The sequence below is a fragment of the Pteropus medius genome, unplaced genomic scaffold (assembly GCF_902729225.1).
Source record: "Pteropus medius unplaced genomic scaffold, Ma_sr-lr_union100, whole genome shotgun sequence".
NCBI classification, from domain to species: domain Eukaryota; kingdom Metazoa; phylum Chordata; class Mammalia; order Chiroptera; family Pteropodidae; genus Pteropus; species Pteropus medius.
This window is the reverse complement of record NW_024355990.1, coordinates 9229643-9257635: the sequence shown is the minus strand read 5'-3', so window position 1 is coordinate 9257635 and position 27993 is coordinate 9229643. Positions and strand designations below refer to the sequence as shown.

The 27993-nt window shown below is 39.1% G+C and overlaps 2 protein-coding genes and 1 pseudogene across 6 annotated transcripts in view; 1 reads left to right on the top strand and 2 right to left on the bottom strand.

The window, feature by feature from the left end:
- Positions 1-6504, bottom strand: part of ABCA9 (ATP binding cassette subfamily A member 9) — a 65135-nt gene extending 58631 nt beyond the window's left edge. For both annotated transcript variants that reach the window (XR_005652026.1, XM_039859110.1), the window contains exon 1: positions 6241-6504. The gene's annotated coding sequence lies outside the window, so the exon portion shown is untranslated. The remainder of the gene's footprint in view (positions 1-6240) is intronic.
- A 10692-nt stretch (positions 6505-17196) lies between these two features.
- LOC120600499 (uncharacterized) lies at positions 17197-17315 on the top strand (annotated as a pseudogene).
- Positions 17316-17449: 134 nt separating this feature from the next.
- Positions 17450-27993, bottom strand: part of ABCA6 (ATP binding cassette subfamily A member 6) — a 51939-nt gene continuing 41395 nt past the window's right edge. For all 4 annotated transcript variants that reach the window (XM_039859213.1, XM_039859211.1, XM_039859212.1 and 1 more), the window contains 13 exons: positions 27686-27763; positions 26343-26434; positions 25575-25695; positions 24863-24980; positions 23711-23802; positions 23282-23460; positions 22758-22833; positions 22584-22678; positions 21542-21661; positions 21204-21344; positions 19679-19758; positions 17830-17885; positions 17450-17702 (listed from right to left, as the gene is read on the bottom strand). In XM_039859213.1, the coding sequence (XP_039715147.1) occupies positions 17601-17702; positions 17830-17885; positions 19679-19758; positions 21204-21344; positions 21542-21661; positions 22584-22678; positions 22758-22833; positions 23282-23460; positions 23711-23802; positions 24863-24980; positions 25575-25695; positions 26343-26434; positions 27686-27763 (1350 nt within the window). In that variant the 3' untranslated portion in view covers positions 17450-17600. The remainder of the gene's footprint in view (positions 17703-17829; positions 17886-19678; positions 19759-21203; positions 21345-21541; positions 21662-22583; positions 22679-22757; positions 22834-23281; positions 23461-23710; positions 23803-24862; positions 24981-25574; positions 25696-26342; positions 26435-27685; positions 27764-27993) is intronic.

Sequence of the window (27993 nt, the reverse complement as noted above, 5' to 3'; positions counted from 1 at the left end):
GGACACTCACTTAGGGCACTGGCAGTGGGATAGAGGCTCCGGCAAGATTCATATGGGGAAAGACAGCATTGCCTGGTGCCAGATCGAGGGCTGGACAGTCAGCTGCCATTGTGCTTTAGTCAGAGGGCCCTCCTACGGGGCAGTCTACAGACCGGCTCCAGCTTGCCACTGCAGATCCCTCCCCCTGCATGGCCAATTCGGAAGCTGCACTGGCCTGGGGAGGTGGCCCGCCCTACCCGGCCTGCTCTACCCGTTTCCAGGGCCACGCATCCTGTGCAGGCAACAGACCTCAGGCTAGCACGGTGAGTACATTTCAGGGAAACCAGTTGTGGGCAGACCACTGCTGCCTGAACGAGCTGCAATATCGCTTAGGGGAACGCAGGGGTCCGTGGCACCGCACCAGACAGCAGCTGGTCTCACTGTAATGTGCGACTACTGTGAGAACGCATGGACACAGAAGTTGCAGCAAAACAGCCTGTATTGGCTTGATGGCCTTTGTCTCCCTGAGATCCTGCTCCCTCCAATCCACAAAGTGCCCACACCCAATTTGCAGGCAGCTGGCCTGCCCTTGCCACTAACCAGAGTGGTGCATTCTTCACAGTCAACAGACCTCGGCTAGCACACTGAGCAAATTTTAAGGAAAACAGTGATGGGCAGATTACTACTGACAGCTCGAGATACAATATTGCTTGGGCAGATTGCAGGGGTTTGTGGGCCCATCCCAGATGGCAGTAGGTCTCACAGTGATATGTGACTTTTATGGGAGCCTGCTGTCCCAGAGCTGGCAGCAAATCTGGTGTTGTATAGGCTTGATGGCCCCATACCTCACTGAGATGCTACCCCACCTAACCTATAAATTACTTGTGGCGAGCCTGCTCCTAGGCAACCCAGTCCCATCCTGTGCTTTCCTTGGGACATGAATTCAACAGTAAACAGCAACACTCAGTTTGTGTGGCCCATGCATCTGGGAGAAGCTTTCAGTGGCGGGCCACAAACCCATGCCCACAAGCTTCAGTAATTCTTGAACAGATCTCGGATGTTTGCAGGCCAGAGGTGGGCAGCCACTGGCCTTGCTGTGATCTGAAACTTGTACAGGGAGCCACAGAGACAGCACTGGCATGTAAACTGACACTGTAGTGGCTGTGGGAAATCTGTTCAATATATCCAGGTGACTCCCTGGGTCCCTGCACCAACCAACATGCGTATTACCAGAGGCTCTTCTAGTTGCGGAGTCTTATGGGCAACTGACAGGCAGCCAGAGGCCTTAAGGAGCACTGGACCTTCTGCTAAACCGCCCCAGACCCTGGTACTGGGGATAACTGGACCACAGCCTACAGCATTGTCTCTTCCATTTACCTATAGATCCACCATAGGCAGCAACCACCTGAGAATAGCTTTGTAGCTTGCACCAGGTAGCCCCAAGCAATCAAAGGCAGTGGCTGACCTAGGCCTACTGGAGAGCCCCTCCCAAGGGGCCACAAAACCAACGCACCTGGAGGCTGGCATTAGATCACAACAGAGCAACTCCTGATTGGCCCATAAGTGGTATACACAAAGGGCAGTCTCAACAAGTACACAAGCCTGCTAGGACAAATCCCATTCAGTGGGATCAGCCCCCTACACAGTAACTTTTACCCAGTGGGAGCAGCCAATTCCCACAATTAGCCTGAGTGTTAATCCCATCCACTGATGTACTAGCACCAATAAAGGCTTAGCCACAATAGCAGATCACACACAACCCACACAAAGATCACATCCAGAGCCCCCGGCAAAGGTGATCAGGAAGAGTGTGCCACTGGGACACACAGGACACCTTCCACATAAGGCCATCTGGCCTAGGCTGAGAAATGAAACAAATCTTCCTAACACATAGAAATAAATGAACACAGAGAGGCTAATAAAATGAGAAAACGAAACATGCCACAAATGAAACAGCAGAAGAAAACTCAGAAAATAAGCTAAATGAAATGGAGGCAAGCAACCTACCAGAGACAAAATTCAAAATAATGGTTATAAGGATGCTCAATGAACTTAGGGGGAGAATGGATGAGCTCAATGAGACCTCAACAGAAAGATAGCAAGTATAAAAAATAACATAGAAACCATTAAAAAGACCCAGACAGAAATGAAGAATACAGTAACTGAAATGAAGAATACACTAGAAGGATTCAACAGTAGATTGGACAAAGAAGAAGATCAAATCACTGAACTGGAAGACAAAATAGCAGAAAACACCTAATTAGAACAGCAAAAAGAAAAAAGAATTTGAAAAAATGAGGATAATTTAAGAGACCTCTGGGACAACATGAAATAATAATATCTGTATCATAGGAGTGCCAGAAGGAGAAGAGAGAGAGCAAGGGATTGAGAATCTATTTGAAGAAACAATGACAGCAAACTTCCCTACCTGGCAAAGGAATTAGACATACAAGTCCAGGACGCACAAAAAGTCCCAAACAAGAAGAATTCAAACAGATCCACACCAAGACACAACATAATTAAAATACCAAAGGTCAAAGACAAAGAGAGAATCTTAAAAGCAGCAAGAGAAAGGCAGCTACTTACTTAGAAGGGTATTCTCATGAGAATGTCTGCTGATGTTTAACAGAAACTTCACAGGTCAAAAGAGACGGGCAAGAAATATTCGAAGTTGTAAAAAACAAGAATCTACCATCGCAAATACTCTACCCAGCAAGGCTTTCAATTAAAATAGAAAGTGAGAAAAAGAGCTTCCCAATGAATTCAATTCAGTAGCAGGATACAAAATTAATATTTGGAAGTCAGTTGCATTTTTATACACCAATGATGAACTCCCAGAAAGAGAAATTAAGAACATAATTTTGTTTACAATAGCATTGAGAATAATAAAATACTTAGGATTCAAATTAACCAAGGAGGTAAAAGACCTGTTCTCAGAAAATTGTCATCAAAAAAAAAAAGAAATTGAAGAAGATACAAATAAATGGAAGCATATACAGTGCTCATGGGTAGGAAGAATCAACATCATTAAAGTGGCCATACTACCCAAAAGCAATCTGTAGATTCAGTGTAATCCCAATTATATCAAAATACCAATGGCATTTTTTCAGAGAGCTAGAACGAATAACCCTAAAATTTCTATGAAACCATAAAAGATCCTGAATAGTCATGGCAATGTTGAGAAAGAAGAATAAAATTGAAGGTATCACACTACCTGATATTAAACTATACCACAAGTCTACAGTAATCAAAACAGCATGGTACTGGTGTAAAAACAGATACAGTACTCAATGGAACAGAATAGAGAGCGCAGAAATAAATCCACATCTATACGCTCATTTAACATATGACAAAGGAGGCGAGAATATATAATGGGGTAAAGACAGTCTGTTCGATAAATGGTGTTGGGAAAACTGGACAGCTACATGCGAAAAATGAACTGGACTACCTTCTTACACCGTATACAAGATTAGACTCAAAATAGATTAAAGACTTCAATGGAAGACCTGAAACAATAAAACTTCTAGAAGAAACCATAGGCAGTAATCTCTCTGATATTGCTACTAGTAATTTCTTTTTAGATATACCTTCTCGGGCAAGGGAAACAAAAGAAAAAATAAACAAACTAAAAAGTTTTTGCACTAAAAAGATTTTGCACAGCAAAGGAAACCATTAACAAAACAAAAAGAGAGTCTACTGAATGGGAGAAGATATTTGGGTATGATACATCTGAGAAAAGGTTAATATTCATAATATATAAAGAACTCATACAACTCAACAACAAAAAAACAAACAATGCAATTAAAAAATGAGCAGAAGACCTGAATAGATATTTCTCCAAAGAGGAAATACAGATGGCCAGTAGACATATGAAAAGATGCTTGAGGTCACTAATCGTCAGAGAAATGCAAATTAGAACCACAATGAGATATCACTTCACAACTGTCAAAATGGCTATCATTAATAAACCAAAGAACAGAAAGTATTGGTGAGGATATGGAGGGACGGGAACCCTCATACACTGTTGGTAGGACTGCAAATTGGTACAGCCACTCTGGAAAACAGTCTGGAGTTTCCTCAGAAAGTTAAAAGTGGATCTACTTTTTGACCCAGCAATTGCACTTCTGGGTATTTATCCAAATAAAACCAAAACAATAATTCGTAAAGATCCATGCATATCTATGTTCATGGCAGCACAATTTACAATGGCCAAGATATGGAAGCAACCTAAATGCTCATCAACGGATGACTGGATAAAAAAATCATGGTTCATATATACAATGGACTATTGTCCAGCCATTAAAAAAAATGAAATCCTACCATTTGCGATGACATAGATGGACCTAGAGGTTATTATGCTGAGTGAAATAAGTTAGACAGAGAAAGATAAATGCCATATTATTTCACTTATATGCAGAATCTAAGAGAAAAAAAACTAATCGAAAACAGACTCACGAATACAGAGGACAATCTGGTGATGGCCAGAGATGGGGTGGTGCTGGGAGAATAGAGTGATGGGTTAAAGAAGTACAAATTAGTAGTTGATAGATGGTCATGGGGATGGGGAGCACGGCATAGGGAGTGCAGTCAGCAGTAATGTAATGCCTGTGTGTAGAGCCAGAGGGAAGATAGAGTAATCAGGGAGATTGTTTCATAAATTATATTCATGTCTAAGCAATGTACTGTATTCTTAAAACTAATAATAAAATAAAATGGAAAAAAAAGTGAAAGAAAAAAGGGTCCACTGGACCCTGATGGTTAAAACAGGAAGGAGAGGGAGGCAGAAGAGGAGGTCAGAGTGATGGGAAGTCATAAGGACTCAACCCATTGCTGGCTTTGAAGATGGAGGAAAAGGGCATGAGCCAAGGAGTAGGGGCAGCCCCTAGAAGCTGTAAAGGCAACAAAATAGATCCTCCCCTACCTCCTCCAGAAAGGAACACAGCCCTGCCAACACCTTGATTTTAGTCCAGTGAGACCCACATCACACTTCTTACCCCTCAAACTGGAAGACGGTAAGTCTATTTCATTTTAAGCCTTTAAGTGCGTGGTCATTTGTTACAGCAGCAACAGAAAACTAATACGGGAGCACGAAAGGAGTCTGATACCACATGAGGATTGGGAACAAGACAGAAGGAAATTCAGATGTCGTCTATGGCAGGGGCTTAAGGATGGAAATAGTTGCTGGAGGTTCCTTCTGTGATGTGCTCATCTATAGGAGACAGGAGGGCATGCGTTTTGTTTAAAAATTGTCTAGGAATGAACAAAAGGATTCAGAAGCTTTGTGGATGAGCTCTTGATAATAATGCATCAGAGCAGGCTGTGACAGCCCAGAGAACCGAACTGAAACCAACTGCGACATTTCAAAGGAGGAAATCAATGTCGTGGGCAACCGTGGTGTCTGAAGGGGTTAACTATGCTGCCTGGGTGTGCCTACTCTTTTTTTCTTTCTGTGGATTAGTGAATGTGCTGGAAATCACTTATGAATGAAGAATAATGAACATGATCTAATTGTCATAATTGTGGCTATTTGTTTCTAACTGTTAAGACTGATTCTTTCCCCCCTGTACATCCTGATGTAAATAGCAGGAGAAAAATACTATTCACCACACTAGTACAAAACATCTAACTAGCTTAAATTGCTCTGAATAGGAAATCTAGAAATAATAACTTGGCTATAAAAATCCAGTCACTTCCCATCAGATAGAATTACTAGTATTCAGAGAATACATACATGTGCAATAAATTAGATAAAAATCCTTATATATTTAGTTTGATGAAAATGGTCAATAAAAAAGTATTGTCCTAAGTTTTCTTGGTTAAAATATTCTCAAGCCAGTTAAAACAATTCAAAACTCAGAAAATTGTGTTTCCCCCCTCAACGCTTACAAATCCTTTGGCAGTAAAATTGAAAAAGAACAAAGAATAAGTAATTCTAATAACTTGGCAAATAGCTCAGACTTACAAAAAGGCAACATAAAGTTATATTCCTTTCAATTTATCCAATAGCCTATCAGATAATATATGCTATTTGTCCAAATATACTTAGTCATGGGGTAAAAACAACAACAACAAAATTCTTAGTTCTCCAACTGATCTTTTAGCTATACAATACAAAACACTCAGATAATTTCAAAAACCGAAACGACTCCTTAATAACTTACTGCATTTCACAGTTTCCATCCAAAGGTTTGGCATTTCTGTTTGAAGTTGTATGTTAGATTCCCAAATGCAAAACCACCACGATTTTAGAGGTTAACTTACTCTCAGGAAAGCTGAAACAAGAATCTAGAAACAGTTCACCCACAGGTCTCTGCCCGTCCCGGAGAAGAATTCACGTTCGTTTTGGGTCACTACTACATCATGCTTTTAATTTCTTGTTTATTGTGAATAGTTCCGTTTTAGACTGATTTCCGAAAAGGATTATGGTCTTAATTCAGCTGGGCTGCCAAAAACTCTGTGCTCACATCACATGGTGACTTCTTTACAGTTTTTTGTTCCTTTGTCTCCCCGCCAATTCCTCAGCAGGGAGTGTGTAGTTGCAGATGGCTGGCTGGACATATCAAAACATTAGGAACTATCAAACCAAAAAGAATTTAGTCTTTCTCAATTCGTTTTTTCATGCAAGACCCTAATGGGAGAGTTAACCCCCAAAAACAATTTTTTAAAGAAAGGTAAATAAAGAGACAGTTCAGAGAAGAACAGAACAGAGAGACATGGTGGGGGTTAGGGGGAGATTTAAAAAAAAAAGGTAGCTGGAAGTATACCAATGAGGACGGAAAGTAACTGAAAACCTTCCACTGAAATTTAGTTCTTAAAACCCGGATCTAGAAAGATGGCAATGAAACACTGTGTTTTTTTCAGGGTGACAAAATGAACTCTGAATTTTCATCTGCATCTCAGTTGCATGGCATGCCCACTAACCACAGCATCTTTTTCGGGGTGCAAAATAGGTGTACCTTTAGAGGAATTTAATATAAAAATCACGTATACTCTCAAGACCCACAGGCTTGTTATTTCTGCAACAAGTCCCAGAAAACACGTAAGTCTCTCTGTAGGTAACCACTGGGTTTTCGTATGTCCTCTTTTCCATATTGTTAAGAAACATTTTTTAACAGGTAAGAAAGAGCTGCCTTTCTTTTTTTGAGCACTTTACGTAAGTTGAAGACAAGGCAGTTCCAAAACTTCTTGTAATCGTGACGCTTGTCTTTAGCTTGCAGTCAGTAAGACTAAGTTCCTCTGCATTATAATTACTTCCTGAACATGTAACTGGAGGGGAAACAGTGGGCTCTGCAATTCTTAAATCAAACAGACTCATCTGTGTCCCATCGTCCATGCAAATCGTGTGAAAGCTTCCTTACCTATGTCCCATCCCCTCAATATTCATTCAATCACGTTTCCTCTTTTGTTCATTATACGAGTCCACAAATTGCTCAGCAAACAGAGTAGAAGCAGATTGAACTCGTTAATGCATGAGATGGTCAAACCTAAAAAAAAAGAAAGAAAAGAAAAGAAAGACTTCTGATTGTTTCTGTCTGTTTGCTGTTTTCTGTAGAACGTACAAAACCATCACATTTCCTAACATCACCGGTGCTTTGTTCACAGGGAATATATAAGTTAGAAAATATTTTCAGTCACTTTTTTCCCCAGAACTTTGTATCCACGATAGAGCTCATGTGTTCTGGCCCTAAATCGGTTTCCAGACCCCTTTCTTTTCCTTCGATATGTTGGCCTCTCCCTTCACGTGTACAGCAAGCTGTACTGACTGCAAGCTAAAGACAAACGTCACGATTACAAGAAGTTTTGGAACTGCCTTGTCTTCGACTTACGTAAAGTGCTCAAAAAAAGAAAGGCAGCTCTTACCTGTTAAAAAATGTTTCTTAACAATATGGAAAAGAGGACATACGAAAACCCAGTGGTTACCTACAGAGAGACTTATGTGTTTTCTGGGACTTGTTGCAGAAATAACAAGCCTGTAGGTCTTGAGAGTATACGTGATTTTATATTAAATTGCTCTCCCATAAACTCGGCCCCACTAGTGCAAAGCAAGCCCACCCTCATTAATCTTCTTTGTCAGCATTTTCTTAAAGAAGTCATATGTCTTCGCTCTTCTAGATAAACTTTAGTGTCAGCTTGCCATTTAAAAAGAAATAGTCTTTGGGGGATTTCAAAAGTGGAATGGCACCGATTTTGCAGTGTAATGTACTTACTTAGCAGCCATGGATGGCACTTACTGTGTGCAGGTCACGCTCAAGCATTAACACATTTACATAACAATCTCATGAGGTAGGCTCCATTGTAATCACCCCCATTCTACAGATGAGAAAATGAGACCCAGAAAGTTTAAATTCACACGGCTGGTGAGTAGCAGAACCTGGGTTAAAACCATGACCATCATCATCAGTCTATGAGCTCAAATAAATGCTCTCTGTATATCTGTTCCTTGAATGGTTCTCACTTTACGTGCACACATTTACAATTCTCCTTGCCTTAGCTTCATGTATTTTGCAGCAATGTTCTCCGGTGCCAGCAGCCATGTAGATTTCATGTGATGGGCTTTGCATCAGGCTAGAACATTTCTCTTGGATTCCTTGCTGGCTACTGCCCCGAGTACTTGGCACCACGGGGCTTGTGTGCAGCCTTTGACACCGTGCATGCAAACACAACCACCTGATTTGTAAAGAGAATACAGGGGCTGAGCAGCCGGGTAGAGAGGGAAGCTGAGAATGTCTGCTCAGTACCCAGAGATTTTTCTGGATGAGAAAAGGATGAGATTTGCTTCTCATCCTTTCTCAGACCCAGCTGCACTGCCTGCATTTAGGTTTTATCAGATACTTCCCCCAAATTGCTCTTTGTTCCTTAAAAATATAACAAATAAATTCTATTTGATTCTGTTTTATGGTTTTGTTATTTTTTGGGGTGGGGGGGACTTGAAACATCCTTTGTGTGATGTGTACATTTTTATTTGCAGTTGCATTTCTCAGGTATATTTTGGACAACCTCTATTATCTGCTTATACAGGACGTTGCTCGAAACAGTATAATTTTCTTTTTTTCACCTAGTCTGCAAATCTTTTACTTTCCATGACAGAATGTAGGTCCCTAGGATAACCAATCCACTTCATCCAGTCATCTGATTTTATAGTTTCTAAATTAAGTTTTTCCTGTGGTCTTTCATTTCTCCATTTCCACACTGATCATGTTTTTTCTCTGTTCCTTTTTTTCTTTTTAAGGTTTCCGCAGTCCTTTTCTCTTCCTCTCATCTGGAAAGTTAGAACTTTCTGGTATTTTATTTTACTGGTGATCGCCCTTAAATGTTGACAAATATATCTGAACGTATGTTACTCTGGCAATGTAAAAAAAAACAAAACTATATTTCTACCTATTTTCCTTCCGTGATGTGCTATGTATGTGCCTTCATCCCATCCCTTATAAGTTAAGTGTGTCAGCATATTTGGCCCTGAAACCTTAGCTCTACTCCCTTCTAGCTTTGCTAGTAAGGGTAAGAGACCTATCTTGGAAGCCTCAGTTTCCTCACCTGTAAGATACAGAGTCTCCAACAGGGTCATTCAGGATTTAAAAATTTAGAATTTGGGAGTAGTGTAGGGATTAAAGAAAAAATACACATATAGTATTTAGCACAGTACCAAGCAATGAGTGAGCGCTCAATAAATCCTAGTGATTACACTCCGTCGTCTTGCCCAAACTGGAAATTATAATTACTAATCTAATTGATTGAAAAATTGATAAAAATTACTACCACCTTGATTACTTAGCATATATTTCTTTGATTACTTGTAACGTCAAGCATATTTTAATATAACTGATAAATTATCTGACTAATAAATCTGTCCGTTTTCTCCACCTATATTTCTGTTACTCTGTTATTCCAGGTTTTTGTTTTTGTTTTTGACCCTGACTGAAAGTGCCCTAAAGCATTCACTTTAAAAATAATGTTACTTCCTTCTCGCTTCTAGTGTTGATGAGAAGAATGCTTATATAACTTTGATTCTCATTAGTTTGAGGTATTTTATTTTTCCACTAGGATATTTTAGGATTTTTTTCTTTAACCAGAAGTACATGAAATTTCATGACAATGTGCTTTGGTGTAGCTTTTGTTTTTGTTTTTTTCTTTGTTCTACATGGCACTTTGTGGTCACTTGCGATCAAAAAACTTGTTGTTTTTTAAGTTCTGAGAAATTTTCAGCTAACACTTTGGTCAAATACTGCCTTCCTTCTAATCTTTCTATTCTTTCCCTGGAAGTTTATCAGGTAATTGAAATCTATTGTCCTTGTCTTACTTTTCACTTACATACCATCTTGACACTGGAAAACAATCCATTTGCACACCAGGTACAAACGATCTTGCCAACATATAACTTTTATAATGTCATTCTCATTGCCGCCCCCACAGTATCCTGGATTCTCTGCAGAAACACAGAAGACGTTTTATCATCTGGGCCTTGCTTCTCTCTCCAGGTTTCCTTTGCTTTAACACTTCCTCCAACTCCAGTCGTATTTAGATATGATTAAATGAATGCACCACGCTCTCATTTACCTCCATCTGCTCTCCTGGAATCAACCCCTCCTCTCAACTGGCTTTCATGTGATGACAATATCTGTCTGCCTAATCCTTACTTGTCCTGCAGGGCTCAGGTCTGACCTCTCCTCTCTAATGACCTCCCTGGCTTTCCTTCCTTGTGGTTCAGATGTGGCTTCCAGGGTCTCCCATAGCACACTATAGTTATTGCTAGCATAGTATGCACCTCACTATATTTTGAACTAATTATCATCTCTCTCCCACCATAGATTGTAAACTACTGAGGACATACTACAGAAACTTGACCTCTGTGCACTCCATGGAGTCTGGGATGTGAAAGTTGCTCAAAACATTTATTTTGAATTTTAAAGGTATAATGTTGACTGTGAGGTAGGGAAACAAAACAAAACAAAACAAAAACAAAAGTCAGAAAAAAATCATTTATTTTTTCTAGAAGCCTGGTTATGAAATAAAAGTTATGGTTGGGTGGTAGCCAAAATGAGTTGTTTTGGTCAAGGGTAGGTTTTTCGTTTGTTTGTTTGTTTGTTTTTAGAAGAGGAAGGAAAATAAAAATAACAAAAATACAAGAGAAATTAAATAACAGATGGAATATTGCTTTTTTTTTTTTTTTTGGTTAGGGGAATAAGAAGGGATTGGACCAGAACCACACGAAAGACAGCCTTAAAATAGAGAAGGAGAGTTTCTTTGTCTCTCTCTCTCTCTCTCTCACACACACACACACACACACAAGAGATGAAAGTGAGAACTGAGAAAATTTTGAAATATGACAACATGAAGTAAAGATTTGACCTCCAAGAGTTAAGATATTTTTCTGTGAAGTAGGAAGTGAATTCTAAGGACAGACCAACAGTCATGCTTGGCCACTGAGGAGAATGTTAGAAGTCTGGAAATAGCTGGCAGGAGAATGAAAGGCTTTTATTTACCTTAGGCAGGTGAGGAACACTCCAGTCCCGCTGAAAGCTCTGCTGAGGTAGGTGGTTCTCCTTAAAACAAAGGGAAAATCTGAGACATTCGTCTCTGATAAAATCATATTTTCAAAAGTCATTTATTGCTGACTAAAATCATTGGTGGATCAATAAAAGTATCAATGGCTACCAAAAGTGATAAATGCTGAATTACTTACAGACTCAAATATGCTTAAAATGAGCAAGAAAGAAAAAGCATAGTTATCAAATGGGTTGAGTTACTCAAACTAGCATCAGCATGAGTGGCAGGCACAATGACAAAAATGGCAATTCAAAAAGTTGACATATGTATTGTCAAATTTTGTGACATTTTTACTATTGCATTCTTTTTACAAAAGGCAATTTGCCTAATGCATAATGAAATATGGCTTAATATTGTTACTTATATTCACCAATTTAAAATTTATGAAGTCAAGTCATTGCGTCTACACAGGTTTCTCCCTTTTCCTTGCTTTATATAAGCCTAACTGTTAAGTCTGGAGCTCCTTGAACATCATCATCAATTATAAGGACATCATTACAAGCTAGGGGTGGATTTACAGATGTGGCACACAGCCCATTGGGCTTGAAAGAACTAAGCAATACTGTCATTGAATCGTCACCATATTTTTGGTTACTAATCTTTTCTTTGTTTTTCAGATATTTGATTGAATCTATATATCTTAAATTTTGCATGAGCTTTTTTCTTCATAGAAATTATTTGCTATTATATAAGCTCAGATGCTCAGCCTTTTTGTAAACTATCCAATGAGAACTTCAAACAAAATTGTATCCTATCACCTAGAAGTCTTATTTACAATATACAACTATTACTCTTCTACACCCATTCCAGGAGTAATTTTTTGCAAGTTTTCTGGTTCACTTTGTGTAAAACTTAAAAAGCTGAACAAGATGTTGGGTTAGTTACCTGTCAATTGATCATTTGCACCAAAATAGCACACAGTGACTAAGAATCGATCTACCATATGACCCAGCAATCCCTCTACTGGGTATTTACCCCAAAGACTTGAAAAGCCATATCCAAAAAGATATTTGCACACCGATGTTCACAGCAGCATTATTCACAGTGGCCAGGACATGCAAGCAAGCGAAGTGTCCTACGATGGATGACTGGCTAAAGAAGATGTGGTACATATATACAATGAAATATTACTCAGCCATAAGAAGAGATAAAACACTGCCATTTGCAACAACATGGATAGACTTTGAGATAATCATATTAAGCAAAATAAGCCAGACAGAAAAAGTTGAAAATCACATGATATCACTTATATGTGGGATATAAACCTAAAAGCAACAAATGAACAGGACAAACAAACAGAGACTCATGGACATGGACTATAGATTAGTCGTTACCAGAGAGTAGGGGGTGGAGGGAGGAGGGAGATAGACAGGGTAAAGAGGGGTCAAATATATGGTGACAGAAAGAAATCTAACTATAGGAGGTAAACATGCAGTGTAAATATATATATGTGCCTTATTGTTAAAGTGTACCACTGAAACTTATTGGATTTCATTAACCAATTTCACCATAAAAAAATAAATATTTTAAAAAATAGCACACAGTGTGATTTTAAAAGACAATCACAAGATTTCTACCAATTGTCAGACAGTGCTGATCTGATTGCTCCCTCAAAAAAGTGGTTGAATAAAATATAACAAAAATAGAGATCAAATTTTAAAAAATATATAAACATCCAGATGCCAGAAACGAAGCAAGAAGACAAAGCTAAAATGATTGCTAGTTTAAGCCTGTGAATTTTGGAGTGGTTTGGCAAAGGCTGATTGATGAACCAGCTAAAATGTAATCCACATACAAGGATAAAATAGTCACATCTTTAAACAAAATACAGGTTTCTCTTTTATAGATAACTCTGAAAGAACTACTAATAAATATCCCTCAGGAAGAAGGAAGTTGAACCCAAAAGGTAGTTCTTGGGTGATGGAAATTAATAAATGTATTGGTAAACTAAATAAATATTGACCATGTAAAGTATGATGACAATGACTGTTTTGTGTATTAAACACGACGTGGGAACTAAAATATCAAACAGCAATTATATGAGAGAAGAAAGAGGTGTGATCAGAGCTAAGGTTCCTAGAAATCTTGGAGTTCAGAAAGAGGAAAGAAATACTGAGGAACTTTTAAAAGTTCACTCTCTAATATGGTGCCCACTAGCTGATTTCTAATGGGTTAAGTTTGAATTCATTAGAAATCGACACAATTCAAAATCCGGTTCCTTCACCTCTGGCACGTGAAGGGCTCGGCATCTCTCTCTTCTCAACAACAAGAAAAAGCGAAGCAAACTGAAAATCGATGACGTACTTGGAACCATCGGAGACTGAGGTTTCAGGGCAAACCACAGTCCTGAGATCTGGAATAACGAGCTTACAAAGGCATTGAGAGACCTACTGTTTTTGTAATTCAGACAATGGCCTGTGTTTATTCAAGTTCCCACTCAAATATGGCTTTCTTACATATAAGAGCTGGTGTCATTCCCAGATGTGGAATATGCGTTTCCCCAAATCAAAATAAACTAAGCAAAAGTCAGACTCCTTGGATGGTCCTAAGGAAGGGTAGTGAAAGCAGGTTATTTTTGGTGGCTTGCAGAATATCTCAGCTGGCTTCCTTTTCAAGACAATAGAGAAGAAAGTGTTTGAAAAAACAGTAACTGAGCACAAGTCTTCTTTAGCATGCTGTATTTTTTTTTTTTTTTTGGTGCGGTTGAAACCATGTCCAGAACTGCTGAGGCTATGGGTGGTCCCTTTATTTAAGCTTCAACAGTCTACCGTTAGTCTCCATGAGCTTTAAGCCTCTTTTATGGGTCACAGAGGGTTACTATTCAGATAATTCACTGGCACCAGCACTCAGTGCTTCAGCTTTTAACATGTCGATAATTAAAGTGGTAATCTCTTTTTCATACCAGGTACAGTAAGTCCTCAATATAGTAAGTTGTTGATAGGTCCTGAGACTTTAAATGAAAGGACTATAATGAAACCAGTTTTACCATAGGCTAATCGATACACACAAGAGTGAAGTTTCTATAGCATCTCAACAATGTTATAATGACATTGAACAAAACTATATTAATTGAGGGCCTGCTATGTTATATATTGTTTTAAATTTTCTGTGTGAGTTTGGGCGGTTCTATTGGTTCCCATTTCATGTGTCAAATTAGGACTGGCCAAAGGGCAGACTTTCGTGCCTTCTGTTTATAGTATTAGGTAAGGGAAGCAATCTCTAGTCTGATATAAGATCCATTCCAGTAGTACATTCAGGTAAAGGAGATCTGACCACCTCATGTAAACTTTGTTCAAAAATCCCAACTTTCATCTCATCTTTCTCCCTAACCCCATCAACTTTTGCATCTCCATACCCTCTCAATCTAAATTTAGCTGCCATTAAGGCTTCACCAGCAGGTTTCAAATCATAGTGCACTGGGCTCTTATGTCAAGGAGACCCAGAAAAGTCCTTCCCCTCACACTCTAACCTGACCATTTTATCAACACATATGCATATGGCCTTGGTTTATTATGTAATAAAGGGTATGATAAAGGATTCAGACGGATAACCAGATAAAGAGATATGTAGGGTGAGGTCCAGAAAGGTCTCAAACACAAGAGCCTTTGTACCTGTGGAGTTAGGATGCACCCCTACCCCCAGCACATGAACATGTTCACCAACCCAGAAGCTCTCTGAATCCAGTACTTTTGATATTTTATGGAGACCATCAAGTAGGCATGATGAGATATTAACTCAATGTTCAACTCTTCTCTCCTCTCTGAGAATGGGAAGTGAAGCTAAGAGTATCAGGTTTCTAATCTTGCCTTGGTCATCCTGGTGACTGGCCCTGTTCCAGGAGCCACCAGAGGCATCTCATTAGAACAAAAGTTATTCCTATCACCCAACAAATTCCAAGAGATTTAGGAGCTCTGTGTCAGATGCTCCTATTTCTCAGGAAATGACAAGGGTTTTAGGAGCTGTGTGTCAGGAATCAGGGACAAAGACGAAATAGTACAAGGAACCAGGAGCAGAGACATATGTATTTCTTTCATACAAGTGACTACAGAGAACCACAACCACAGCCAAGATCAGCTTACCTGGAGCAGACTTACCTCAGCTTACCTAGAGCCATTAGCTGATAGGAACGAACACTTACGTGGTAATTTCGATAAATTGCTGGGAGCTGAGCATGGACGAGGTGATAGTGAGCCGCTCCTGGAGTCACTGGTGTGAAGGGGGCCAGAAGCAGGCGGGGTAAGTGGAGGAAGGTGCTGGAAGGGCACACCTGCTGACAGAGCTCTAGAACCAAGACAGAGGACAAGCGAGGAACTATTCTGACTTCTCTCTTCTTCCACCCTTGCATTTCTGGTTGCTACTTCCTATTGGGTTGCTCAGTCCCCATAGGAAGATTTGTTGCTTGAGTTTTAGAAGTAATTTAAATAAATTCGACTCTCACTATGAGTTCACTTTTATAGGACACTAAAGACTCCTAAATAAATAATAAACTATAGATCATTTATCATAGATTTTGGAATGCTCCAGATATAATTAAGATGTATGTAAAATATACAGATAAAATATTTAATTGTATTAAAACCTTATAAAATAGATAAGAAAAAAGATTAAAGCACAAAAATAAATGAATAAAGAATACAAATAACACAAAATGAAATGCAAACATATGAAGCTTCAATCTCACTGTAAGTTTAAAAGTAAAGTAAAACAATTTCAATATCATATCAGCAAATATGCACATATATCTAATTAGGAAATTATATGTACAATAATGATTCTAACTCTATAAAGAATGCAATAAAGAAAGATGAAAATAGTTAAATATTTTTGGTATGGAGAAATTATAGTCATTCTCTTATTCAACTTTATTCAATTTCTGTATTTTTCCCCATTATACAAATTTCCTTCAGTGAGCATAACAATTTTTTTAAAGTTATAGAACATATCACCAAAAAAGCAGCAGGAATACTGCTTGGTTTTCAAAATTTTTTTCTGGTGATAGTCAAAATGAAATATCTATTGCTTAAGGAAAAAAATATGTAAAGCTGACAAAATTTTAAAAATGATTACAAAAGACGTATGTGAGCCTGTGTGCATGTGTATGTGTGTGTGTGTGTGTGTGTGTATACACACACATGCATACACTTATATAAGATAAATAACTGTAAATGGTGATGAGGGATTAGCACCCCCTGTCAATCCCTGTTAATATGTTAAACTTAATTTAACATATTCAAAATATAAAAAATCTGAAAAAAATGCTGCTATGACTCCATTTTCAAAAGGTGTATTCGAACTGCTTTTCCAATGCATGCGCTTGTTCATTTGTGAGCCAAGGGTCTCCTAACCCTGGGAATTTCAAGAAGATTTCTGAAAAGCTTTCAGAGGAAGACTCTTGGGTTGTATTTGGGAGTTAAAGCAAACTTATGAGCCTGATGTTATCACAAAATAGTGTTAGCAATCGCAGAGCTTCTGGCTGTGGAAGACATCCCTTGCATACTTCACCAAGGGAATTTTTTAGTAAATGTCATATTTTAAGAATCGTGCTTCAAAAAAGTTCCAAATTTGTAGTTTTACTTCCTCAACACCCAATGCCTAGCTCTTCAATAACTTCATTAATACTCTGTAGTGCTTTTATCACAGATGTTCTATCACCCCTAAATTTGAGGGGAGGAAGTCTATGGCCATGCCACCCTGAACAAGCCAGATCCCATCTGATCTTGGAAGCTAAGCAGGGTTGGGCCTGGTTAGTACTTGGGTGGGAAACCACCTAAGAAGACCAGGTGCTGTAGGCGTAAAAAACAAAAAATAAAGGATTGTAAGCTGACAAGGTCCTTGCAATCTGTGAAGTCAACCAAGGGTGCCTCGCATAAATAAATAAGTAAGTAAGTAAGTAAGTAAGTAAATAAATAAATAGATGTGAGGGGGAGAATAATTTAAAATTTATTCATTTATTGACTAAAATATACAAAATATATCTAATATTGATGTTAACAATTTTTAAAATTATACATAATGCACATTATCACATATAACGTAAGCTTATATGACATCAACGAGAAATGATTAGGCCTGAGGTTTTATGGGTCGTCTGAATGAGAGAGGAGTTTCCATTTCATGGTTGTATTAACCTCTTCATCAAAATCTCCCGCCTCCTGCTCCTTAGAAAGCTCTACGAATACCTAGACAAGAGACAGAAAAGAAGGAAAAAAATTATCAAGTTGTTGTCTTCCAAATAAACAGGAAAAATACTTGTCACTTTCACGTAAAATTTACAGAGATGACACAAAACCATCAAAGTTGACTCACCTTCTCCAATGTGCACTGAGAGAGGCTGTATTCTTCCAGGTTAAAGTTATGTTTTACTGGGGGGAAAAAAAAAGGACTAGTAGTAGATGCTTACAATTTATTACCAAGAATTTTTTTAAAGTCATACAAGATAAAAATGCAACTCATTAATATAGATAGCATACAGAGCTGAATAAACACTTGCTAGAAGAATGAAATAATGAAAAGTCAGTGAGTTAAATACATATCGAACCGACCTTGATTTTAGAACTTTGTCATATCACATTTTGACGATATGTGTTTCATTACTTAGTATATGTGTTTTGGGGAGATATATAAGTTCCTGAGGAACTGTATAACTGACTGATACATTCTGGCACGTGAGGAAGACTTCGATCTCACTCCATTCCCTTTAAAGGGACTTCCGTGTGATTGTGCTCCAGCCAGTCCACATTCCGTACCAGCTCTCTGGTGGGCTTCCCCAGCAGGAGTCTACACAAGAGTGGCCACCAGCTTTACATATTCATGTGTCTGCAGTTCACTAGTTACACACTGAGAATGTTCTAAGTGGGGGAGCCACCCTGAGGTGCCAGGGAGCTGTAAAGAAACAGCTGTAAAGAAACAGCAAATCGAAAAACTCCTGCCTTTGTGTAGTTTGCATTCTAGTGGGAAGAATACGGGCATCAAATAAGTAAGCACTTAAATATATACCAAAGTAAATGACGATAGCTACTACGGAGAAAAAGGAAATCAGGTAAGGAAAACAGGAAGTGCTGGGTGCTCTTTGACAAGACGGCTACAGTAACAAGATAATAACCGAGCAGAAACCTGAAAGCAGTGAGGAAGCAGCTTGGATATTCAGGAAAGAGACTTCCGGGAAGAAGGAGTAGCACGTGCAAAGTCCTGAGGCAGGACTGTGCATGTCTGATAGCATTTAGGATGAGCCTGGAAGTCTGGGCGTCGAGAGTGGAAGGTGAAGCCAGAGATTTATATGACCTCAAGCACCATGAGCCAGGCGCCATTCTAGGCTCTTTCTTTACAAATGAGCTCACTGAACCCTCCTAATAACCCTGCCAAGTGGGCACGGATGTCATCCTTTGTTTTAGAGATGAGCCAACTAGACATGCAGGGATTGAGTGATTAACTTTGTCCAACGCCTCCTCGCTAGTAAGCAGCAATGCAGGGATAGGAACCAGAGAGGCTGGTGCTGCAGTCTGAGCTCTTGGCCACCATGCTGTGTTCAGAAATTCCACCGTGATGGTCTGCTGCTGGGAATGACCCAGTTAAAAGTGGAAAAATGATGCCGAAAAGAGGAAACGGGCCATTTCAAGTGGCAAGAAGAGTTAGGCACAAATGCGGGGAATGGCCTTAGCGGAAGACTCAGATAATTCACGTGTCATTAACAGGAAGGCGGAACACGCAGCACAGACGCAGGGAGGTTTCCTGTTGCCTTTATTTTATCACTGAAATAAAAAGCAAGGGCATCAACTGAGGGAGAAAAGCAGGTAGCAGATGGATAGGTAAGAAGAGGATGACGTTATAATTTAGGGCGCTTGGTGTGAACGGACTGTGCCCACGTAAGCAAGGCAGACGGGACGAAAGGCTTAATGTCACGAATTCAGTCAACCTAGTCGAGCACAATGCTGTGTTTTCTGCAGCTTCCAGCTGCTCTGGAAACTAACCTGTTTCCCGAGGGTTGGATTAACCAAAATTGGAATTAAATCCTACCATTATCTACCATTAGAATTCTTAAAATCATATCCTACAGGGCCTATCTTTAAACATTTATCACACGATTATCTCCCATTAAATTATGACCTAAGTCTGAATTAATTCTTTATAAGTTTTATTTTAAAATGATCATTCTTACCTGCCTCTAATTTGTGAAAGGCCTGAGAAAGAGGGTGAACATCCGCCACGGGCAGTTTATAGGTCAAGAAGGAAGAATACCTGGGAATGGGAAAATGTAATATTTGACCCTGAGTTTCAAGGGGGAAAAATGACCATCAAAATAAATATTGGTACTTTCAACAATTTTTTGAAATAAAAGTAATGCAAGTTAATGTATGGCTTACATATGAAATAAATGAAATAATTTATCAATGGACAATTCTTAAAATGGCATTGGCAGCTGGCTGTTGGAAATAGTTCTCCAAGAAATAATCCAGCATAATTAAATTCATGCTTGGTTTATGTAAACCTTTTTCTTGTTGAACTCAGATATTCTGAATTAATCCCTTTGATTAGTTCAAATAAGGTTGGGACTAATCTTAATTTAATACTCATCTTTGTCACCAGAAAGCTAAGGAACGAGAGATATGAGTTTGGGAGAGAGGGATATAATAGTAGAGGAATTCGAAATGCTTTAACTAAAAACTTCTCTGACCTCTTGAGGAGAGAAGAGCCAAGACTGATTTTTGGCATCTTGTTTCCACGTGCTACTTCTGGCTGTATGACCTCATGTCCTATTCTCAGTTCCTTCCCGAACGGAAGTTTGATGCTCCCAGGTGGCCCTGGAGCTGCCCAGCCCTGCAGGACTGGCCCTCTTTGGTCCAGCCCCTGCCCCCAGCCTTATCATTCATGATCTTCCCACCTATATCAAAACTGTTTCTCGGATTTGTGATGCCGAAGGTCTAGGAACAGGACTAAATTATATGCCCTGGTACATTCGTTAGATGATGCCATTATATTTATACTGTGCTAAAATGGAAACAGTAGTTTTATGTTCTGCTTCTTTGGGTTACTTATCCACCCAAGTAATTGCAAATTCAGTTTCTGCTCAACCTCTTTGCCTTTCTGCCATTAACACACATATATACACAGACACACACATACATATATGCAATGTCGCATACACACAATAATACACACACACACACACACACACATACACATTACACACACACCTTTCTAGTCTCCATTTTGAAGCATGAAAACTTCATTAAAGGAAGACTCTGATTATCTCAGCTGCTATTTGGTTTCTATGTGCGGGATCAACCTTAAATAGTTATTTCTTTTAAATTATTAATATTTACATCTTTTAAATATTTACAGGGAGGCCCAGGGAGGGTACCACAGGCTTGACTGCAGTCTCATTTGGGTTCAAGTCATCATAAATTCCTTCTCCGCAACTTTCTCAAGTCTCCCCCCTGAGAACTGAGGTCAGCCTTGGATGGCTGAGGACACCCACGTAGGGTGTTCCCAGGCTTCCCTGGGGAACACAGCTTCCTGTGTAGCTCCCAAATCACATAATCTGGAAGATTCAACAAGTCAATTTTTAAGATCCCTAACTTTTATTATGAAGTCAAATCACCCCAACGTTCTCATAGTGCAGAAAAGGAACCACTGAGTGGGTAAAGCCAATAGGTTTCTCCATGATCAAAAGATCCTTTTACCTTTCCTGCTGTGCAGCCTGTGGGAAAAGCTTCAGAATCTCAGTGTGCACCAAATTCACTTGAGAAGTTTCTTTCACTTTTAGTTCTAGATTGTAATCCTTGCCAAGTTTGCTTTTCAGGTGCTGGATGGAGCCAATGCATCTGTGGGCAAGAAGGAAGCCATGTTGGAACAAATATTGTCCCTGAAATTTTTTAGGTTATTCACAAATTTCAAATGTATAGGATAGGGCGTCTCTGAGGGAGCTGAGAGGAAGAACTCCAGTTGCTATGGTGATTGTGTCCTTTTCACAGGGAATCTCACGTCGAAGGTCAAGTGCAGGCTCTGGTAAGCTACCCACCTCAGTCGTCCAGATACCATGATGGCGAGGCGGTCACAAATGGCCTCGGCCTCAGCCAGGTAATGGGTCGTCAGGAGGGCCCCCTTCTCTGTGTTTTTAATGGCTGTCTGGATCATCTGCCTGAAGTGAGCCCAAAATCAGCACCATTAAGAAAAAAAAAGCATAGGAAAAAAGGAGATGGAGGGGAAATTTTATAGACAAAATACAGTTTATAAATCGTATTTAGATCCCGATTCAAAAACAAAACGGGGAATGTAACTATTGACTAGCTTTTTGATAACATAAAGGAAAATTTTTAATATTTTTAGGTGTGCTAATGGTATTCTCATTATTTAAAAACACCTTCTATATCTTTTGTAGAAACTAACTGAAATATTTCCACATAAAAGACATGCTGCCTAGTATTTGCTTCAAAATAATTAGGGAGTGGAGAAAAGAGGTGGGTGGAGGTACAGATGAAGAAAGATTGACCTTATATGGATAACTGTTAAAACTAGATGATGGGCATAATGGGTTCATAAATGATTTCTTTACATTTGTATAAGATTCCTACAACGAAGTTCTTTTTAAAAGCTGGAAAAATATCGGACAGTCACAAATATGAAACCAGACTGAAGGATTTTATAAGTCCAAATGGAAAGTCCTAGATATGAAAGTAAAACAAATTTAAAAACTAAGAATAACTGAATAAAAAAATTGACAGACTAGGTAAAAGGGAGAAAAAAGAAAATGGGGAAATTGTGTCAGTAATTTCTAAGGAAACAGAGACATCTCAATAATTAAAGACAAAATAAAACACAGCCCACATTGCGAGATCTAAAACAAAATACTTAGAGGTTTTTTGTTTTGCTTTTTAAAAATACGAATACCACATGAATATGATGCATTATTAGAGAATCTATTTGTTAAATATTTGTTTTCCTAATAATATGGATTATCTCCACTAAGCTGGGAACCAATGCATTTGACTTGTAAGGTCACTTTAAAAATGCAACTTTTACATCAAGCTTATACTTCTGGCTCTAAGAGTTATAATTCTCACCACATCTGCTGCTGTCCTGCTGGATCCATGGTTGTAGATGGTTCATCCAGAAGGAGGATAGATGAATTTCCCAGGATGCTCAGCACAAAACTCAACTGCAATGCAGAGAAACAGCCCTATATTTGCTGCCACCACCACGTCTGCCCTCAGAATAATGTCACGCCCCATGCATACCTTTCTAGTGGTTCCTGCCGTTAATTTCTGCGCTGGAACATTCAGTTGTTCATGCAGTTTGAAAGAATCCACCAATCTGATGGAAAACAAGATAAGATCAGGTTGAGAGAGGATTTAGGGAAAATGTCATTGCACAGAGGAGAAACAGCATCAAAGGGAAGCTTGGTGCTACTGTTCTCAAAACTCGTCATGCCAACGACCAAAGGATAAAAACACTTTATTTTGGGACCTGAAAGATTTTTCGTCTCATAAAACATTTTTAAAAATAACTAGAATTCCGAATTTGGAACTGAAATGGATGATTATTCATTCACTTGTCAATTATTTTACACAATTATTTTTTTAAAGATCTTTCCATCAGGGATGTAAGAAACAGCTCTTGTCCCCCTTCCCCGCTCTACTACTGACACCATCTGAAAAGGTGGAGACATCACTTCTACTGTCTATTCTTTATTAGTGAATTCATCATCAACGTACAGCCTCCCTGCCTTTGGACACGAAGGAATCACATGACCTCTCTGTACCGTGAAATGGCGACCGTGGCGTCCGCTTTCCTCAGGCCTTTCACAGCTGCAAACACCTCCAGATGTTCCCTCACCGTCAGGCTGGGCCACAGCGCGTTCTCCTGAGGACAGTACCCCAGGAACTTGACCATGCCGTCTCCCTGATTATTCGAAACTGAACAACATCCTTTCAATTCCACCTAAGAAAGTAAACTGGTTTAGAAATGCATGTGGTCTTGTCTCCCATCGTGCAATTATTCAAGAAACTGGCATACGGCTAATAAATGCCAACATTTTTTGAGCATCAGGAAATATTATAAAAATTGCTTCTTATATTTCTTATTAAAAACTATTTAAACTACTAAAAGTACAGTCTGACAAAGATATAACCTATGTTTATCATGAAATTTCTATTTTAGGAGTGGAAACTGTTTCTTCATTTTTCCCTACCTCTCCAGCTGTTGGCTTCGTGATTCCAGATATCATTCTAATAGATGAACTTTTACCAGCGCCATTGGGTCCTAGCAATCCCAGTATTTCACCTGAAAGAGAATCACTGTCAATATCGGAAGTGAAATATCGATTAATGTAAAACTGTTCCTTCAATAATCTTCTTCAATAACTCCTCAGTGCCATTTAAAATTATAACATATATGCAATCTATGTCACCAAAACATGTCATTTAATGCCTACAATTATGTAAAATGTTAGTGAAAAGCTTACGGATTTGATGTCAATACATCTGTCCTTTATTTTCCAGATTACTTTTTTAAATGAAAAATGAGCCCAGGTTGTTTTCTGTAGTAGATGATTAATGTGCTGAGTACAGAGATAAGTGATTCCTAAACTTGGGAAGTCAGGGACGTTTTTCTCCATCCGAAATTCCACCACCTGTGTCTAAGCCACCATGATCTTTCCTCTGAACTGATATAAAAGCCTCTTAACTAGTCCACAATCCAAATTTATGAACAAACGATAGCCAATGTGTATATTTTTCAAAATATGAATTAAATGGTGATGAATCGCTGGCTAAAAACCCTCCCGTAGCATTCCAACGACTTGGTACAAAATCTAAACTCTTTGCTGCATTTCACAAAGCTGTACCCAATCTGGCGCTGCTGGCTTCTCTGACTCCTCGCCCTCCCCCCGCCCCCCCGCGGCCCCCCACTGCCTCCTCTGCCTGCGGTGCTCTTTCCTCTTCATGCTCACTTAGTTGGCTCCCTCTATCACCGGGGTCACGGCTTAACTGTCGATGTTCAAGGGCAGCCTTCCCTAACCCGAAGAGAATGCAGCCCCAAGTCACACACTTCATTTCGCATATTTGAATGTTCCACATAAGACTTGCCTATGTGACCTCTAATAACTTCTTTGATAAGTTATTTTTGTTTATTGACCCCTCTTAGGCTATAAAATCCATGGGGAGGGAAACTTGCTTATTTCTTTCGTAATTATTTTTTTCAGAGCCTAAAACAGTCCTTGGAACACTCAAATAATATTTGTAGAATGAACGGATGCTTCAGCAGGTACGATAGTGCCTGTAACACAGATGTTCAGTGGGTGTTTGTAAAATTAATGGTGAATAAAAAGGTGATTCTTCCTAACCTTTCTTAACACAGAAGGAGATATTTCTTGCTGCTATTTTCTTCTTCCTCTTTGAAAAGCAATTTTTCTTCTGGCCTGCATACTCTTTGTGTAGACAGCTAGCAATTACGATGGGTTTCTGGAATAGATGACAACGTGATTTTCCTTTTAAACTTCAGAGACTTTATATTCCTATGTTCTCCCTGCTGGAACCTTTGATGCCCTATGTCATAAACCAAACCACATTCTGAGTTGAGGGTAATCCTATTGCTTGTTTCGAATGTCACATGCGTTCACTGCTGTTTCCTGCTTCTAAATGGAGTGAGAGAAACAGTGTAATTTCATGGAAGCCAACTCATTGCCTTCCTAGAAGTATCTAATCTCACAGCAACGTCACAACGTATAAGTCAAATAAAAGAATAACCCTTCAAATCTTAACCTCTATTTAGGATTTTACAATGTATCTCACATAAATTTCTAAACTCCTGAAACTTTGGGTTCTGAAACTATAGCTCTACTTATTGAAGTTCATTTTTGTCAAAAGGAAAATAGAACCATTATGTTTTGCCTTCTTCGATTTTCCAGGACACTCCAAAGAAGTGCCTGCATATTTAAGAATTACGAAGTTGTGCCAAACTCCAAACTTTTAAAACGAAAACCAGCACATCGACCTCTATTCTTGATGGATCCTGAACAGTTCCATTAACAAGCACTCTGCCACTTGGTTCTCTACCTCCTCCATGTTTGAAGTGGTCAGGGCGGTTGCCGTTCTTATTCTTTCTGCTTGGACATCTTCATCTTCATCGACAGGTTCTTCTGGATTCGGCCGAGCCTCTCTCCTTGGAGGGGAAATTCTGTGGAGAAAATGAAATGAGTGGCGTGTGATTTCCCTATTTGTCAAAGATGGACAGAAAAAAAATCAGCCTCCCTGTGATTTGACCACTGTCCTTTCCTTTCACTAAACTGGTGATGAGGGTAGCCCCGTGAGTGTTGCTGTGCTTTTGCCAAGAATTCTCATTCCAGTAGCCAGAATTTCTCAATGGCGTCGTCATTCTTTCAGTTAGCGTCTGCTGGCAAGTACTGCTGCTTCTTTAAAAAGCATGTCGCCTACATTTTCTCTGTTCACATTGAGCCTGTCTAATTACTCTCAACATTTGCTTTGGTATCTTTTGCTGCTGGCCCCGCTTGTGAGGCACTGTGCTGCTCTGCCCGTTTTATCCCATCTGTTCTAAGATGGATAATCATCTTGGATGGGGGCATGGCATATCTGAGTACTCATTAAATTTTTGAGGGACTGAAAGCTTTCCTTAGCTGGTTAATGTTGGAGCTCTGCCTGGGAGTCTTCTGTCCTGGCCCTAAGCCCACAATCCGCTGACCTTCATGAAAATCAGCATGCTGTTTACACTGTAGAGATAAATCTGTATTAACAGGTCGATAGTGCAGCCACTCTCTAGGAATATTAAAATGTCATATTAAGTATGAAATTAAGCTTTATCCCTACCTGAAAACAGGATCCTTTTGCATGATTTTCTGCCCACACTTTACTTCCATGCATCTTAGGACAAAAATGAATAGCAAAGCCTGAAGGTAAGGCTAGGAACAAAGGAAAACAAGAGTTATATTTAGGTGTAAGTTCACAGGTATTTAAACATTTGAATTAAACTGGTGGCCTTTTGTCTTTAGGTGAAATAGATGTGGATCATTTTTACAAATCGGGGAAGAAATCCAGCGAGACAGTGACAATCAGCTTAGTGGAACCTGCTTCCTTCTGCCTTCTTACAACTCACATGCAGTCTGCTGGCAAATTCTACCTGTTCTACCTTCAAAATTATCTGGAACCCAGTTAGTTCTCACCCCTGCCTGTGCTACCCCGACCTGGGCCCAGGTCATTAGAATTTCTCATTATAATATGTGACGCCTTGCTACCTGGTCTCCCTCCTCTCTCTTTGCTCCAAACGTCTATTTCAACACAGTTAGTAGAGCTACTCTTTCAAAACTAAGTCCTACCATATCACTTTGCTTAAAATCCTCCAATGACTCCTCAGGAACTCAAAGCAAAAGTCCTTATAGTGACCTGCACTTTACCCTGCTCCTTCTGCGACATTCTCGTACCACTCTCCTCTTCGGTCACTGCTACAACCAGACTGGCCTCTGGCCGACCCTGCAACAAGCCAGGGTTTCTCCTGACCCTCCCACTGGGATGCTCTTCTCTAAGCTGTCTTGACAGCTTGCTCCCCTGCCTCCTTCACATCTTTATTTCTCAGCCAGGCCTTCTCTGACCACCCATCTGACATGGTGTATATTATTTACTTAGTTTATTATCTGTCTCCTTTCACCAAACAATAAACTCCACGAGGGCAGGGACATCTTTCAATATTTGCTCCTATGTCTGGAAAACTACTGACACTTTATATTCAAAGACATTAGCTTTCTTCAGTCTAAATATATCAACATAATCATTTCCCCTTTCATTTTCATTATTTAACCTTTGCTTTTTAATCTCTAATTCAAAGGGTTTAAGTTATACTGCATCTGTATTTTGTACAAGCTGTCTCAAATTTGGAGGGGGCAGTGAACAGGATAAACATAAAACTAATTTTATATTAAATTTAATTAATTAAATATTAAATTTATATTGAATTTAATTTATAGATTTATACCATCCATTCATACATATAAAAATTAACTCTAGGATTTAGAATTGCGTATGAATGTACTTGTTTATTCTAAGACTATATTAAAAACACTTTTAAAGTTGGCACATTTCAGACAAGATTGAATAGTTATTATAGTAAGTGATAGCTATTTAAAAAAATAGGTAGTGAGTTAGAAAAACCTTCTTACTATTAGGCATACTAGAAAGTCAACTGCATTCAGGTCATAATTTGGATCTTGATATTTTGTTTGGTGCTCGAGGTCTCTCTACAAAGGCAAAAAAAAAAAGAAGTCTAAAAAAAAATTCATCAGCTTTATGATTTGCATTTAAATAATATGGGATTACATGTTGAATATTTCCCTGAAGTTTGATTCCACTTTGTGCCCTGGTAACAAGCAATTCTCTGCAGAGAAGAGAGGGGACCCCCCTACTCAACTCTAAATGTCTCTCATTGAGCAGGTAACATATGTCTGTCTCTTCCAATCCTTTTTTTTTT